The sequence below is a fragment of the Procambarus clarkii genome, chromosome 43 (assembly GCF_040958095.1).
Source record: "Procambarus clarkii isolate CNS0578487 chromosome 43, FALCON_Pclarkii_2.0, whole genome shotgun sequence".
Taxonomy (NCBI): domain Eukaryota; kingdom Metazoa; phylum Arthropoda; class Malacostraca; order Decapoda; family Cambaridae; genus Procambarus; species Procambarus clarkii.
The window spans coordinates 11,936,431-11,954,429 of NC_091192.1; the positions used below are offsets into that span (position 1 = coordinate 11,936,431).

Genomic DNA, 17,999 nt, shown 5'->3' on the forward strand with positions numbered 1-17,999 from the left:
CCCTGTGACGCCACACTACCCTGTGACGCCACACTATCCTGTGACGCCACACTACCCTGTGACGCCACACTACCATGTGACGCCACACTATCCTGTGACGCCACACTACCCTGTGACGCCACACTACCCTGTGACGCCACACTACTCTGACGCCACACTACCCTGTGACGCCACACTACCCTGTGACGCCACACTACCCTGTGACGCCCCACTACCCTGTGACGCCACTCTATCCTGTGATGCCACACTACCCTGTGACGCCACACTACCCTATGACGCCACACTACCACGTGACGCCACACTACCCTGTGACGCCACACTACCACGTGACGCCACACTACCCTGTGACGCCACACTACCCTGTGACGCCACACTACCCTGTGACGCCACACTACCACGTGACGCCACACTACCACGTGACGCCACACTACCACCTGACGCCACACTACCACGTGACGCCACACTACCCTGTGACGCCACACTACCACCTGACGCCACACTACCACGTGACGCCACACTACCCTGTGACGCCACACTACCACGTGACGCCACACTACCACGTGACGCCACACTACCCTGTGACGCCACTACCCTGTGACGCCACTCTATCCTGTGACGCCACACTACCCTGTGACGCCACACTACCCTGTGACGCCACACTACCCTGTGACGCCACACTACCCTGTGACGCCACTACCCTGTGACGCCACACTACCCTGTGACGCCACTCTATCCTGTGACGCCACACTACCCTGTGACGCCACACTATCCTGTGACGCCACACTACCCTGTGACGCCACACTACCCTGTGACGCCACTACCCTGTGACGCCACACTACCCTGTGACGCCACTACCCTGTGACGCCACACTACCCTGTGACGCCACACTACCCTGTGACGCCACACTACCACGTGACGCCACACTACCACGTGACGCCACACTACCACGTGACGCCACACTACCACGTGACGCCACACTACCACGTGACGCCACACTACCACGTGACGTCACGCCAATATTGCAGCAATAGCACCTAGTCAACTTGAGTGTGTGGGCGGCTCGCGTGTGTGTAACGGAGTGATGAGTTGATGACATCACCGGACCAGTCGCGGCCCGGTGATGCTCTGGCAGTGTACCGTCACGCTAGGACAACACTGGCAGTGTACCGTCACGCCAGGAAGTGCTGCTCTACACCTAGAAGTGCTGCTCTACACCTAGAAGTGCTGCTCTACACCTAGAAGTGCTGCTCTACACCTAGAAGTGCTGCTCTACACCTAGAAGTGCTGCTCTACAACTAGAAGTGCTGCTCTACACCTAGAAGTGTTGCTCTACACCTAGAAGTGCTGCTCTACACCTAGAAGTGCTGCTCTACACCTAGAAGTGCTGCTCTACACCTAGAAGTGCCGCTCTACAACTAGAAGTGCTGCTCTACACCTAGAAGTGCTGCTCTACACCTAGAAGTGCTGCTCTATACCTTGAAGTGCTGCGCCACACCTAGAAGTGCTGCTCTACACCTAGAAGTGCTGCTCTACACCTAGAAGTGCTGCTCTACACCTAGAAGTGTTGCGCCACACCTAGAAGTGCTGCTCTATACCTTGAAGTGCTGCGCCACACCTAGAAGTGCTGCTCTACACCTAGAAGTGCTGCTCTACACCTAGAAGTGCTGCTCTACACCTAGAAGTGTTGCGCCACACCTAGAAGTGCTGCTCTATACCTTGAAGTGCTGCGCCACACCTAGAAGTGCTGCTCTACACCTAGAGCCGCCACCAAATCCAGGTTTGTTCCTACTTTTGAGTTGCTTCTTTAAAAAAAAAATGTTTTTTACCTGTCACAGGTGAGGCATGTATATAGTAGGTATATAACATCACGCGCCTATTCGAATGCAACGTTGTGTCAAAATTTCAAAGCAATCGGCAGAGAGGTTTCGAAGATTTCCCTCACATATAAAACTCATGAAAAACACAGTTTAAAAAAAAAACATGTTTTTTCCCGTCACAGACGCGACAACTATATAGTATGTATATAAAAACCCGCTCGGGGGCGAATGGAACGTTGTGTGAACATTTCAAATCGGTGAAGAACTTTCGGAGATTGATGATTTTGAACAAACGAACACACACACACACACATATATGTATGTACAGTATATATATATATATATATATATATATATATATATATATATATATATATATATATATATATATATATATATATATATATATATATATATATATATATACACACACACATACACATATATGTATATGTTGTACCTAGAAGCCAGAACGTCGTACTCGGCCTACTATGCAAGGCCCGATTTGCCTAATAAGCCAAGTTTTCATGAATTAATGTTTTTTCGACTACCTAACCTAACTTTTTCGGCTACCTAACCTAACCTATAAAGATAGGTTAGGTTAGGTAGGGTTGGTTAGGTTCGGTCATATATCTACGTTAATTTTAACTCCAACAAAAAAAAAATTGACCTCATACATATTGAAATGGGTAGCTTTATCATTTCATAAGAAAAAAATTAGAGAAAATATATTAATTCATGAAAACTTGGCTTATTAGGCAAATCGGGCCTTGCATAGTAAGCTGAGAAGTGCATTCTGGCTACTAGGTACGACATATATATATATATATATATATATGTCGTACCTAGTAGCCAGAACTCACTTCTCAGCCTACTATTCAAGGCCCGATTTGCCTAATAAGCCAAGTTTTCCTGAATTAATATATTTACTATAATTTTTTTCTTATGAAATGATAAAGCAACCCTTTTCTCTATGTATGAGGTCAATTTTTTTTTATTGGAGTTAAAATTAACGTAGATATATGACCGAACCTAACCAACCCTACCTAACCTAACCTAACCTATATATATAGGTAAGGTTAGGTTAGGTAGCCAAAAAAAGCTAGGTTAGGTTAGGTTAGGTAGGTTAGGTAGACGAAAAAACATTAATTCATGAAAACTTGGCTTATTAGGCAAATCGGGCCTTGAATAGTAGGCTGAGAAGTGCGTTCTGGCTATTAGGTACGACATATATATATATATATATATATATATATATATATATATATATATATATATATATATATATATATATACAGAGAGAGAGAGAGAGAGAGAGAGAGAGAGAGAGGGAGAGAGAGAGAGAGAGAGAGAGAGAGAGAGAGAGAGAGAGAGAGAGAGAGAGAGAGAGAGAGAGAGAGAGAGAGAGAGAGAGAGAGAGATAACGCCACACCCCCGTCAGGGTGTGGCGTTATATCAGACAGGTGTGGGTGTGACGTTATATCAGACAGGTGTGGGTGTAGCGTAATATGGGTGTAAGTATAGGGTATACCGCCCATCCTCGACACCCACACACCCCCCCTAACCCAAGCTGCCCGGGGCCCTCACCTTGACAAACCTGCCCCAAACAATGACTGTTAAGGACACCCTCCACTATTATCAGTTTTTTTGTCTGAATGAGGGTGTGTGGCGTATTGATGTGGGGGGGGGGGGGTGAGAGTATGATGAAGGGGGGGGGTGAGAGTATGATGAAGGGGGGGGGGGTGAGAGTATGATGAAGGGGGAGGGTGAGAGTATGATGAAGGGGGAGGGTGAGAGTATGATGAAGGGGGGGCTGAGAGTATGATGAAGGGGGGGGGTGAGAGTATGATGAAGGGGGGGGGGTGAGAGTATGATGAAGGGGGGGGGGTGAATCAGTCCCCCTCTCCCTCCCACCCTCCAGAATTATCAGACTTGCTCCTGTTAGTGGGGTACATATTTGTGAGTTACACTGTACTGCCCTGGGGAGCGGCCCCCTGGTGTGGGGCCCTGGGGTGCGGCCCCCTGGTGTGGGGTTCTGGGGTGCGGCCCCTGGTGTGGGGTTCTGGGGTGCGGCCCCTGGTGTGGGGTTCTGGGGTGCGGCCCCCTGGTGTGGGGTCCTGGGGTGCGGCCCCTGGTGTGGGGTTCTGGGGTGCGGCCCCTGGTGTGGGGTTCTGGGGTGCGGCCCCTGGTGTGGGGTTCTGGGGTGCGGCCCCCTGGTGTGGGCTCCTGGGGTGCGGCCCCTGGTGTGGGGTCCTGGGGTGCGGCCCCTGGTGTGGGGTCCTGGGGTGCGGCCCCTGGTGTGGGGTCCTGGGGTGCGGCCCCCTGGTGTGGGGTCCTGGGGTGCGGCCCCTGGTGTGGGGTCCTGGGGTTCGGCCCCTGGTGTGGGGTCCTGGGGTGCGGCCCCTGGTGTGGGGTCCTGGGGTGCGGCCCCCTGGTGTGGGGTCCTGGGGTGCGGCCCCTGGTGTGGGGTCCTGGGGTGCGGCCCCTGGTGTGGGGTCCTGGGGTGCGGCCCCTGGTGTGGGGTCCTGGGGTGCGGCCTCTGGGGTGCGGCCCCTGGTGTGGGCCCCTGGGGTGGGGTCTTGGGGTGCGGCCCCTGGTGTGGGGTCCTGGGGTGCGGCCCCTGGGGTTGATACATGGTTGATGGGGTTCTGGGAGTTCTTCTACTCCCCAAGCCCGGCCCGAGGCCAAGCTTGACTTGTGAGAGTTTGGTCCACTAGGCTGTTGCTTGGAGCGGCCCGCAGGCCCGCATACCCACCACAGCCCGGTTGGTCCGGCATTCCTTGAAGGAAACAATCTAGTTTCCTCTTGAAGATATCCACGGTTGTTCCGGCAATATTTCTTATACTCGCTGGGAGGACGTTGAACAACCGCGGACCCCTGATGTTTATACATTGTTCTCTGATTGTGCCTATGGCACCCCTGCTCTTCACTGGTTCTATTCTGCATTTTCTTCCATATCGTTCACTCCAGTACGTTGTTATTTTACTGTGCAGATTTGGGACCTGGCCCTCCAGTATTTTCAGGGGTATTGCTTTGGTCGTCTGAGCTCTGGCTCTTTGGTTTCGCCTCTCAACTGTCAATCAACAGGTGTACTGGTTCCTGAGCCTATTGGGCTCTATCATATCTACATTTGAAACTGTGTATGGAGTCAGCCACCACCACATCACTGCCTAATGCATTCCTTTGTCAACCACTCTGACACTGAGAAAAGGTCTTTCTAATGTCTGTGGCTCATTTGGGTACTCAGTTTCCACCTGTGTCCCCTTCTGCGTGTACCATCTGTGTTAAATAGCCTGTCTATCTACCCTATCAATTCCTCCGAGAATCTTATATGTGGTGATCAAACTCTTGTCTTTCTTTATCAACAGAGTCACTCCTCCTCCACCTTTTCCTTCCCTCTCATTCCTTACTACACGGTATGCCTGCAGAAATACTGCATTTGCTCTGACTTCTGTTAATTCTGTCTCTGTGAGTGCTATTATGCCTGGGTTTCTTCTTGTGACCTTTCTTCAAGTTCACTTGTTTGATTTGTAATTTTATCTAGGTATGAGTAGTGTCCTAAAACTCAATTTCTTCTGTCCATTCTCGCTTCCACTTCTCCCTTGCCAGGTGTTCTGCTGGTGTAGAAAGTGGTTTCAAGGGTGTGGCAAATTGTGACATAGTTAAAAGGGCCTCAGGAGATTCTGGGGTGAGGGTTGTGGCGGGCCAGGGGAAGGGTGGACAGGGAGGGTATAAGGTATGATATGAGGAGGGGATTCTAATGGGGAGGAAGGTGGGGGTGTTGCACTCCTTTCTGGGGCTGCTGGTGGGGGTTTCCCCACTCCCTTCTTGGGTTGTTGGGTTGAAGTTTGTGGTTCCCTGGTTCTCGGCTCTCACCCTGAGCTTCTTCCTTACATCTGCTGTCATGATTCTCTCGTTCCTCGTCATGTCCCTCTGATGGAATACCTTTTGGCATCTCCTTACATTTAACTGTTGGCTAGTTTTTTTTGCTAGAATTTTCCCATTGGTTGTCTTGTTCGTGACAACTATCAATCGATCGATCTTTGTCCTTCTTGTACCAGCCTAGCCAAAAAAGTCGTCTCTACACTTTGGCGCACTATCCATCTGTACTCCCTTTAGGATCTCTGTCACTGCAGTTCTATCCTTAGCTTTCCGCTCTGACTTTGGAGCCTTCTTGTTCTTTAATGCCCAGTACCGCTGCTCTTTTCCTTTCCAGCAGCTGACTAGTGCTCCTTGCTGCTTACTGAGAAGTGGCTGTTTTCATGGCCACCACCTTTACTGTGGCTTCTGGGGCTCTTTCTTAGCATTTCTGCAAATGTGACATGTATCATATGCCAGTCCTTTTCATTGATATATTCCCAGCTATTTGTGGGATGGGTGTTGTCTAATACTGAGTTCATTAGGGTTATCTATATGGTTTTTAATCTCCTCCTTTGCTGCTCTCAGCTCGCTTTGAAGGCTGCTTATTTGTTCCCTCATATCACACAGGCATAAACACAAAACACACAGGCATAACGGTACGATGGACTATGTCACCCAAAAGTGTCAGGAGGCAGTGAACAGATTTATCCCAGCCAAAAGGAAAAAAAGTGATTAGCAAATGAAGAATCTGTGATTTAACAGGGAATGTATAGAAGCAAAGGAGCTGAACCAAAGGGCGTGGAAGAACTTCCAAAATAACAGAACACCAGAAAGTAGAAAGAGATACCAGAGAGCCAGGAATGAGTATGTTAGTGTGAGAAGAAAAGCAGAGAGACAGTATGAAAATGACATGTCAAATAAAGACAAGACCGAATCAAAACTGCTCCAACGTCACACGAGGAGGAAAACAACAGTGAAACAACAGGTGATGAAACTTAGAACAGATGAGGACAGGTACACAGAGAATGACAGAGTTGTGCAAACAACTCAACACGAGATTCCAGGAGGCGTTCAGAATTGAACGAAATGAAGTCCCTGAGCTAGGAGAGGTGGCAATAAGCCAGGTGGCCTTGGAAAGATTCGAAATTACCAGAGATGAGGTCAAGAGGCATCTGTTGGATATGGACGTGAAAAAGGCTGTTGGTCCAGACGGAATCTCACCATGGATACTGAAAGTGTGTGCAGGAGCACTTTGCTTGCCACTCTCCATAGTAGGTCAACGGAGACGAGAGACTTACCATAAATATGGAAGATGGCTAATGTAGTCCCAATATACAAAAAGGGTGACAGGCAAGAGGCACTGAACTACAGGCCAGTGTCCTTAACTTGTATACCATGCAAGGTGATGGAGAAGATCGGGAGAAAAAACCTAGTAACACATTTGGAGAGACGAGACTTCGTGACAACCCATCAACATGGGTTCAGGGAGGGTAAATCTTGCCTTACTGGCTTAATAGAATTCTACGATCAGGTGACAAAGATTAAGCAAGCAAGAGAAGGATGGGCAGAATGCATTTTCTTGGACTGTTGGAAAGCCTTTAACACAGTAACCCATAAGAGGCTGGTGCATAAGTTAGAGAAACAGGCAAGAGTAACTTGTAGGGTGCTCCAGTGGCTAAGAGAGTACCTAAGCAATAGACAGCAGAGAGTTACAGTGAGAGGGTAAGACCTCAGATTGGCGTGAAGTCACCAGTGGAGTCCCACAGGGCTCTGTACTCGGATCTATCCTGTTTCTGATGTCCGTAAATGATCTCCCAGAGGGTATAGACGCATTCCTCTCAATGTTTGCTGACGACGCCAAAATTATGAGAAGGATTAAGACAGAGGAGGACTGCTTGAAGCTTGTTTGCTTGGGCTTGAAGCCCAAGCAAACGAAATGTAATGAAGATAGGACAGAAGACACACAGAAATCACAATAGCGTGTTGCATCAAATTACCATGTCGTAGCTCAGTTGAGTAAGGCAGCCTCTGGGATCCTCTCGGACGTAGGCTCGAACCCTCGTCACGGCCCTTGCGGATTTGTTCATAGGACAGAAGAGTTAGGGGGAATTGATACCACATACGAGATTCTCAGAGGAATTGATAGAGTAGATAAAGACAGTTTACATAACACAAGGGGGACACGAACTAGGGAACACAAGTGGAAATTGAGTGACCAAATGAGCCACAGAGACATTAGAACGAACTTTTTCACTGTCAGAGTACTTAAATGTACTAGTATTAGGCAGTGATGTGGTGGAGGCTGATTCCATACACAGTTTCAAATATAGATATGATAGAACCCAATAGGCTTAGGAATCTGTACACCAATTGATTGACAGTTAAGAGGGGGGACCAAAGAGCCAGAGCTCAACCCCCGCAAGAACAAACAGGTGAGTACACACCGCGTGCACGTGCATGCAGGCTGTGGAGAGATTTCCAAACCACTTGTACCTAAAGTGTTGGGTTGTTGTAGGTTAGCAGTGTTGGGTGTAGGTTAGTGGCTCCCACTGAAGGTCACCTGTTCTAGTTGCTGTAATTCTGGAGGGAATTTAGCCATCTTATTCATACATTCTGGTAACAATTTACCGTTTATGTTTATTATTATACATGAATAGTGACTTGGTTGCATGCTAGCCATTTTTAATATATTTAGGTACACCTGCACTTAGGTAGCTGCCCTAGACTATATGAAGGGTAGTACAGTGTGTGTCAAGAACTAGCTGCCCTAGACTATATGAAGGGCAGTACAGTGTGTGTCAAGAACTAGCTGCCCTAGACTATATGAAGGGGAGTACAGTGTGTGTCAAGAACTAGCTGGCCTAGACTATATGAAAGGTAGTATAGTGTGTGCCAAGAACTAGCTGCCCTAGACTATATGAAGGGTAGTACAGTGTGTGTCAAGAACTAACTACGTGATGGTAAATGTCCCCATCACACAGGATAGTCAGTCATACAGTGACATGTGATCAGTAGTCTACACTGACAAACTCTGGCAGCATTATGAGGATATCCTCAAGAACACAAGAGTGAATACTGAAGCTACACAGCTCCAGGTACCTCATGCCAACGGCTCTGAATGGTGTAATAACTGATCATTCACTGATGTAGTGTGCTGGGTCATGCCCCAGTTGCTACTCCCAAGGTGTGTGTACCTGGAGTGTTGAGTAGTGTGCTGGGTCATGTCCCAGTTGCTGCTCCCAAGGTGTGTGTACCTGGAGTGTTGAGCAGTGTGCTGGGTCATGCCCCAGTTGCTACTCCCAAGGTGTGTGTACCTGGAGTGTTGAGTAGTGTGCTGGGTCATGCCCCAGCTGCTACTCCCAAGGTGTGTGTACCTGGAGTGTTGAGTAGTGTGCTGGGTCATGTCCCAGTTGCTGCTCCCAAGGTGTGTGTACCTGGAGTGTTGAGTAGTGTGTTGGGTCATGTCCCAGTTGCTACTCCCAAGGTGTGTGTACCTGGAGTGTTGAGTAGTGTGCTAGGTCATGTCCCAGTTCCTGCTCCCAGGGTGTGTGTACCTGGAGTGTTGAGTAGTGTGCTAGGTCATGTCCCAGTTCCTGCTCCCAGGGTGTGTGTACCTGGAGTGTTGAGTAGTGTGCTGGGTCATGCCCCAGTTCCTGCTCCCAGGGTGTGTGCACCTGGAGTGTTGAGTAGTGTGCTAGGTCATGTCCCAGTTCCTGCTCCCAGGGTGTGTGTACCTGGAGTGTTGAGTAGTGTGCTAGGTCATGTCCCAGTTCCTGCTCCCAGGGTGTGTGTACCTGGAGTGTTGAGTAGTGTGCTGGGTCATGCCCCAGTTCCTGCTCCCAGGGTGTGTGCACCTGGAGTGTTGAGTAGTGTGCTGGGTCATGCCCCAGTTCCTGCTCCCAGGGTGTGTGTACCTGGAGTGTTGAGTAGTGTGCTGGGTCATGTCCCAGTTCCTGCTCCCAGGGTGTGTGTACCTGGAGTGTTGAGTAGTGTGCTGGGTCATGCCCCAGTTCCTGCTCCCAGGGTGTGTGTACCTGGAGTGTTGAGTAGTGTGCTGGGTCATGCCCCAGTTCCTACTCCCAGGATGTGCACCTGGAGTGTTGAGTAGTGTGCTGTGTCATGCCCCAGTTCCTGCTCCCAGGATGTGCACCTGGAGTGTTGAGTAGTGTGCTGTGTCATGCCCCAGTTCCTGCTCCCAGGATGTGCACCTGGAGTGTTGAGTAGTGTGCTGTGTCATGCCCCAGTTCCTGCTCCCAGGATGTGCACCTGGAGTGTTGAGTAGTGTGCTGGGTCATGCCCCAGTTCCTGCTCCCAGGATGTGTACCTGGAGTGTTGAGTAGTGTGCTGGGTCATGCCCCAGTTCCTGCTCCCAGGATGTGTACCTGGAGTGTTGAGTAGTGTGCTGGGTCATGCCCCAGTTGCTGCTCCCAGTGTGTGCACTTGGAGTGCTCAACTGTGCGAGGTCATGCCCCAGTTCCTGCTCCCAGGGTGTGCACCTGGAGTGCTCAACTGTGCGAAGTCATGCCCCAGTTCCTGCTCCCAGGGTGTGCACCTGGAGTGCTGAGGACTGTGCGAGGTCATACCCCAGTTCCTGCTCCCAGGGTGTGCACCTGGAGTGCTGAGGACTGTGCGAGGTCATGCCCCAGTTGCTGCTCCCAGGGTGTGCACCTGGAGTGCTGAGGACTGTGCGAGGTCATACCCCAGTTCCTGCTCCCAGGGTGTGCACCTGGAGTGCTGAGGACTGTGCGAGGTCATGCCCCAGTTGCTGCTCCCAGGGTGTGCACCTGGAGTGCTGAGAACTGTGCGAGGTCATGCCCCAGTTGCTGCTCCCAGTGTGTGCACTTGGAGTGCTCAACTGTGCGAGGTCATGCCCCAGTTCCTGCTCCCAGGGTGTGCACCTGGAGTGCTGAGGACTGTGCGAGGTCATACCCCAGTTCCTGCTCCCAGGGTGTGCACCTGGAGTGCTGAGGACTGTGCGAGGTCATGCCCCAGTTGCTGCTCCCAGGGTGTGCACTTGGAGTGCTGAGGACTGTGCGAGGTCATGTCCCAGTTGCTGCTCCCAGGGTGTGTGTACCTGGAGTGTTGAGTAGTGTGCTGGGTCATGCCCCAGTTGCTGCTCCCAGGGTGTGTGTACCAGAAGTGTTGAGTAGTGTGCTGGGTCATGTCCCAGTTCCTGCTCCCAGGGTGTGTGTGCCTGGAGTGTTGAGTAGTGTGCTGGGTCATGCCCCAGTTGCTGCTCCCAGGGTGTGCACCTGGAGTGCTGAGGACTGTGCGAGGTCATGTCCCAGTTGCTGCTCCCAGGGTGTGCACCTGGAGTGCTCAGGACTGTGCGAGGTCATGCCCCAGTTGCTGCTCCCAGGGTGTGCACCTGGAGTGCTCAGGACTGTGCGAGGTCATGTCCCAGTTGCTGCTCCCAGGGTGTGCACCTGGAGTGCTCAGGACTGTGCGAGGTCATGCCCCAGTTGCTGCTCCCAGGGTGTGCACCTGGAGTGCTCAGGACTGTGCGAGGTCATGCCCCAGTTGCTGCTCCCAGGGTGTGCACCTGGAGTGCTCAGGACTGGGAGATCCGTCACCTGTACTTGCAGGCCCCTCCCAACCACTCTGCATACTCCGCCTCCACGCAGGTCGCACACCAAACCTGTGTCAGGTTAGGTTAGGGTCTGTAAGTTTCATTTCTTTGAACTATAACTTGGGGCTGGTCCTCTCCCTCAGTTCGGTGAGATGATCTACCTGCACAGCTGCTCTAACAAGGTGGTCCTTTATAGACTGACCTCGCCTCCAGGCGATCATGGAAGGGTTTGTGGGAATTTTACCCAGGATGGATGTTCACTGTACGTTTCCCTCATCCATGTCCATACTTCCTGGAGTTTTATCTTAAGCTGTGCTGCAAGGCCGGGGAAGAAAAGGGTCGGGAGAATCCATCTCTTGTCTTCCACTTCTTGTGTTCTAGGTCTGAGTAGCTCTGCCCTTGTTTTTTCTCTGAGTTTCTCCTGGGCCGCATGTATTATTGTCTCTGGGTAGTCTCTGTTCCTGAACATATCCCATAGATCATCAAGCTGGGGATATAGCGTCTCTTCTTTGCTGTTAATCCTCTTGAGTCTGAGTCCAAGTGAGTAGGGAAGCGATTTTTTCAAGGCTAGTGGGTGGCTCGAGTCAAATTTCACATACGTGTGAAGGTTAGTCGGTTTATAGTATGCCTTCGTATGCAGATCCCTGGTTAGCTGGTCTATATACACTGTTGTATCTAGGAAATTTATCGTGGAGTCACTGTGCTCGAGGGTAAACTTAAGGTTTTCATGAACTGTATTTGACCATGAAAGAAACCTTCTAGGCGCGGGAAACCGTCCTCCATTATTCCGAAGATGTCGTCTATGTAACGGAAATATACCGTCAGTCCGTCCTTCCTGTGGGATCGTTTCCTCTCCAACACTACATGCACAAAGATTTCAGCGATTGTCACACTACTGGATGCTCCTATCTCTGTACTCTTGGTTTGCCGGTATGCCCGTCCTTCAAATTGCAAAAGGGTGTCTCTCATCACATGGAGGATGGCCTCCTCAAGAGTTTCTTTCGAGGGGGGTCCTCCATACTCCTGCGTCTTGAAGTTCCTGTCTGATTTTTGCTCTGTTATCTGTAAAAAAAAAAATGCTACTACCTTTGCGGCTTCTCTCTGTGGTATGCTCGGGTAGAGCGATACCACATCCATGGAAAAAAGGCGGGCCCCTCTCGGGACGGGGCCTCTAATTTCCAGAAGCATGAGGTGAAAGGAAATACAGCAAAACTGTTTCTGCTCCGGGTGTTATGGGTGCGAGTGGCAGACACTCACCGCTGCACCACGGGGCTCCACAGTACTCTATAACTTACTGACAGGCAACAATTCTACATTTAAATGTAAACAATTAGGTAAAAAGTTAACGACCTTGACCGTATTGTAGCGACTGGCACTAATGTTGGCACACGAAGGCTGTGAGCCGTTACTGCTGTAACACTGCCAGGTTGGTAACGCTGTGAGCCGTTATTCCTGTAACACCGCCAGGTTGGTAACGCTGTGAGCCGTTACTGCTGTAACACTGCCAAGTTGGTAACGCTGTGAGCCGTTACTGCTGTAACACTGCCAGGTTGGTAACGCTGTGAGCCGTTACTGCTGTAACACTGCCAGGTTGGTAACGCTGTGAGCCGTTACTGCTGTAACACTGCCAAGTTGGTAACGCTGTGAGCCGTTACTGCTGTAACACTGCCAGGTTGGTAACGCTGTGAGCCGTTACTGCTGTAACACTGCCAGGTTGGTAACGCTGTGAGCCGTTACTCTGGTAACACCGCCAGGTTGGTAACGCTGTGAGCCGTTACTGCGGTAACACCGCCAGGTTGGTAACGCTGTGAGCCGTTACTGCGGTAACACTGCCAGGTTGGTAACGCTGTGAGCCGTTACTCTGGTAACACTGCCAGGTTGGTAACGCTGTGAGCCGTTACTCTGGTAACACCACCAGGTTGGTAACGCCGACAGAGCCTTCTGGGGTTGCCTGATAACGAGTGAAGCAGTTCGCCACCAGCCCTAAGTCAACCCAACCTTCAACCCTATAAGTCAATTGCTGACTTATTTAGGCCTCAATGTTAGAATGTGACTAACACATTGTGAACCCAATGGCAATTTTTGATGATGAGTTTGTGTAAACAAATATTCAACTAACCTCTGGATTAGGCTAACTAATCGGCTCAAACATGCAGAGTGAACCCGGAGGAGACAGCGCTGTGTGGCACAAGACCTATTCCCGTAGGAGGGAAGACTGTGTCATGTCTGGTGCCGACGGAGAGACACGAGGTGTGGCACAAGACCTATTCCCGTAGGCGGGAACATTGTGTCGTGTCTGGTGCCGACGGAGAGACACGAGGTGTGACACAAGACCTATTCCCGTAGGCGGGAACATTGTGTCGTGTCTGGTGCCGACGGAGAGACACGAGGTGTGGCACAAGACCTATTCCCGTAGGCGGGAACATTGTGTCATGTCTGGTGCCGACGGAGAGACACGAGGTGTGGCACAAGACCTATTCCCGTAGGAGGGAACATTGTGTCATGTCTGGTGGCGACGGAGAGACACGAGGCAAGAAGGATCGCCCTGGATGACCGGGATAATCTTACAGTTACAACAACATGCAAGTAACGTCACATTAGCAGTACTGGGCTTGGCCGCACTCTACCATAAACCACCTGCAAGTTACTAGGCTCATTTACAAGTTGGCGGGTTAATTAATGTGTCATCCACCCTCACATTGGGTTACCAACTGTGACTGGCAGGAGTACCAGTACTAATTCAAATTCAAATGTTTATTCAGGTAAAAGTACATACATAGAAGATGAGTTACAAACATAATGTTGGATTTATAGACAGAGCTGTACAGTACATACTAGTGTATGTACTGTACACTAAAACCTAAACTGTACCTAAACCCACTGATATCCTCACCGTTTCGGGCTAATTAACGCGTTCAGTTGCACATCGCCCGTTAACATCACAAACATCAACCACAATTCTCACAACTTTCATATCGCAGCAACAAATCTTTACGTCAAACATAAACTTTAAACAAAAACAAACACGAGGACGCCTGTTTGTAGCAACTTGTGGTAAAGGCTAATTGTGTCATGACTTTGTTTAAAGTTCAAACAACTTGATCACGTGATAGAAAATGTCGTAGCATTGAGCGGGGACTGTGTTGGGGTGGGGGGGGGGGGGGGCGCCTTGCCTCCGGGCAGTGGGGGGAGGGGGGGGGGCCTCCAGTGGTGAGAGAAACAACCGTTCACTTTATGGGCTAATCATGCCGGTGCCATATGTGTATGTGTTTGTATCTATGTATGTATATGTATGTATGTATGTATGTATATGTATGTGTATATATATATATATATATATATATATATATATATATATATATATATACATATATATATATATATATATATATATATATATATATATATATATATATATATATATATATATATATATATACATGAGTTTCTCATGAGTAGGCTGGCCGTTTTTCTGGTTTTATTGTTTTTTATAGAAAAACGGCCAGCCTACTCATGAGAAACTCTCCAGACACAAAACAGAACGCTTTAAAAGAGACTAATGTCGTCTATGCCTTCAAATGCCCACTTGGGGACTGTAAGCTCCAAAAAACCCAGTATATAGGCAAGACAACAACATCTCTTTCTAGGCGTTTAACGATGCATAAGCAACAGGGCTCCATTAAGGAACATATAATCTCTTCCCATAACCAAACCATCGCCAGAGAAATCCTAGTAAACAACACAGAAATCATCGATAGATACAGCGATAGCAGGCGGCTTGACGTTTGCGAGGCACTACACATCAAGAAGTCAACACCAGCAATCAACAGCCAATTATTGCACAACTATATTCTACCCACCTCAAGACTCCGCTCCAATATAGAAGCATCAAGAAATATGGACCAATAGGCTTTCTACAAACACTTCTATTCAATACCCATTGTTTCTGTTCTGTCTTGTGTTGATACTTTTAATACCCTATTAATATCCCCTCCTGTTCTGTCTTGTGTTAATGCCACATCACCCTTCCCACCTCACTCAAATGTAGATATAAAATCAGAGATACGTCCTAATCAGTTGAGTATTTGTGAAGTCTTTGAAAATGTAATAAGTTTTACGAAACGCGCCCGTGTCGCGTCAGACTAGAAATAAAAATGAATTTTGGAGAAGTGATTTTTGATTTACCTCCAACAGTGAAGCGTAATGTACGAAAGATTGAGAAAATTCGTGTTAGAATTATTAATCTTACTTTTTCGGTCATATTTAATAATATATGTCTACAGGAAAGACTGCTACCAAAATATACATATATATATATATACATACATATATATATATATATATATATATATATATATATATATATATATATATATATATATATATATATATATATATATATATATAGAAGCGGTACCACCTCTGGTGCAAGTGTAGGGACCCATAGCCTCAGAGAAGAAAATAAAAAGTACTCAGAGAAGACCTTGTGGAACCTCACTGAACACTTTGATATTTTCTTCTCCTACCACCCCTATTCTTTTGGTATGTGTGTATATTTATCTAACTTTATTTGAAAATGTCATTACACAAAAAAGTTACAATATTGATTACATGCAGGGTACAAGGCTGCTTGTCACAAGTTGAACAGCTCCTCCAGCTCCTCAGATGGCGGGCAGGAACCGTGGATACAGTGAGCATTTCCTCTCTGGATTGCCACACTAAGGCGCTGAAAGAGAAAACTGGCAGCTCTAGGGTCTCTAGTTGTTTCGATTAGCTTAGACCCCAACTCCTTCAAAAAGCTAGCAGCACTTTTACCCCAGGCACCAAGTGTCTCTGAGGCAATGGGGACAAAATTGTAGTGGTGCTCAAGGTCTCTGTATTTACGTGACTTGGCTGCTTCCCGGTGATTGGCAGCTCCTCCTGCTTGTGTAGCACTGAAGTCAACATAGGTGTTGGCTAAAGTTGAAATGAACTAAAGTACGTACTATAGTTAAAGTATATATATATATATATATATATATATATATATATATATATATATATATATATATATATATATATATATATATATATATATATAATATATATATAATATATATAATATATATATAATATATATATAATATATATATAATATATATATATATATATATATATATATATATATATATATATATATATATATATATATATATATATTGTTAAATATGACCGAAAAAGTGAGATTAATAATTTTAACGCGAATTTTCTCAATATTTCTTAGGCTTCTTTTTACTGTGGATAGTAATTGAAAAATCAATTCTCCAAAATTCATTTATATTTCTAGTTAGACGCGACGCTTGAACGCGTTTCGTAATAACTCATTACATTTTCAAAGACTTTAGTTTACACACAACTGTAACCTGAAAACACTAAACAGAGTTTCACTTATTCTATCACTTAACAGTTGTTGTTGTTGTTGTTGTTTCAGATTTAGCTACTCAGAACGAAGTGTCCATGTAGCACGGGATATGGTGAGCCCGTAATTGAGTTCGGTTATTCACTATAACCTTATTTCTGTGATGTTTGGGTCTAAGTTTCAAATGGAGGAGGGGATTCCTTCTTTTTCCCTTTTTATTTATCGCTTCTGTTTTAGTGCACTGGTTTTAGTTTTGTTTTATTAACATTATCTTGGAGGCGGATGTAGATGCAGAAAGTTCACTAGTGAGTCCCATTCCTCCACGGCTTTTCTGATCATTGTAGTCGCGGTGGAATGTGCATCTAATGCAGCTGCTGTCGTTGTATTAATGTTGAGTTTGATGCGCAGGGCTTCAGTAGCTTCACATTCCAGTAAGTAGTGCAATAGTGGCGCCCCCGCCCCTATTTCACAGATGTGACACTCATTAACTATTGGGTTCATTACCTCCCAGCAGCACTTGTAACCAAGTCTGAGTCTGTGTATGGCTACTGCAATGTCTCTGGATATCTTTTTGCCAGGCTTGAAAGAGTAGTAACCAGTGGCTTGTTCGTACCATATCGCAGTGGATCTTCCTTCCGCTACTTTGGCTCTGTGGCGACTTTTGATAGTTGAGAATATTTTCTTCTTGATTTGTTCCATAATCTGTGAAAAACTTGGAGGTATTTGAACCTGTAAAACAGGTAGAGCTGTGGCAGTTTTTGCTAGTGAGTCTGCCTTTTCATTACCTTCTATACCAACGTAACTAAGTATCCAATTTAGGGTACCAAAATTATGGGATTCTTTTTTCTCTTCTTTCTTCTTTTATGGACAGCCCTAGATTATGGGCTTCTTTTCCTATATTCTAGTCTACTCTGGTTTCCCTTCAAAACGCATAAATCTTTCGCCTTTTTACTGAAACAGCTTATCCGTCTTACATATACTCGCACTTGGGTGAGGTGATATGGTGTAACAGTTTTGGATGAGGTGAACAAATTTGTGACAAACGGAAGACAGAACACGAAACAATGGGTATTAATTGGATGGAAGCAACTGCAGAGGGCCTATTGGCCCATACTTCCTCTTGATGTTTCTATAATGGTTCGGAGTCTTTGAAGTGCGTAGAATGCAGTTGTGCATTAATTGGCTGTTAACCTGGTTGATACCTGGTTGATGGGGTTCTGGGAGTTCTTCTACTCCTCAAGCCCGGCCCGAGGCCAGGCTTGACTTGTGAGAGTTTGGCCCACCAGGCTCTTGCTTGGAGCGGCCCGCAGGCCCACATACCCACCACAGCCCGGTTGGTCCGGCACTCCTTGGA

General features: G+C 47.5%; 1 protein-coding gene across 1 annotated transcript in view; it reads left to right on the forward strand.

The window, feature by feature from the left end:
* LOC138373629 (pygopus homolog 2-like) overlaps positions 1-6,759 on the forward strand; it is a 40,655-nt gene extending 33,896 nt beyond the window's left edge. Inside the window, exon 2 of the mRNA XM_069339965.1 lies at positions 6,441-6,759. Within this exon, the coding sequence (XP_069196066.1) occupies positions 6,441-6,759 (319 nt within the window). The remainder of the gene's footprint in view (positions 1-6,440) is intronic.
* The last annotated feature ends 11,240 nt before the right edge of the window (positions 6,760-17,999 follow it).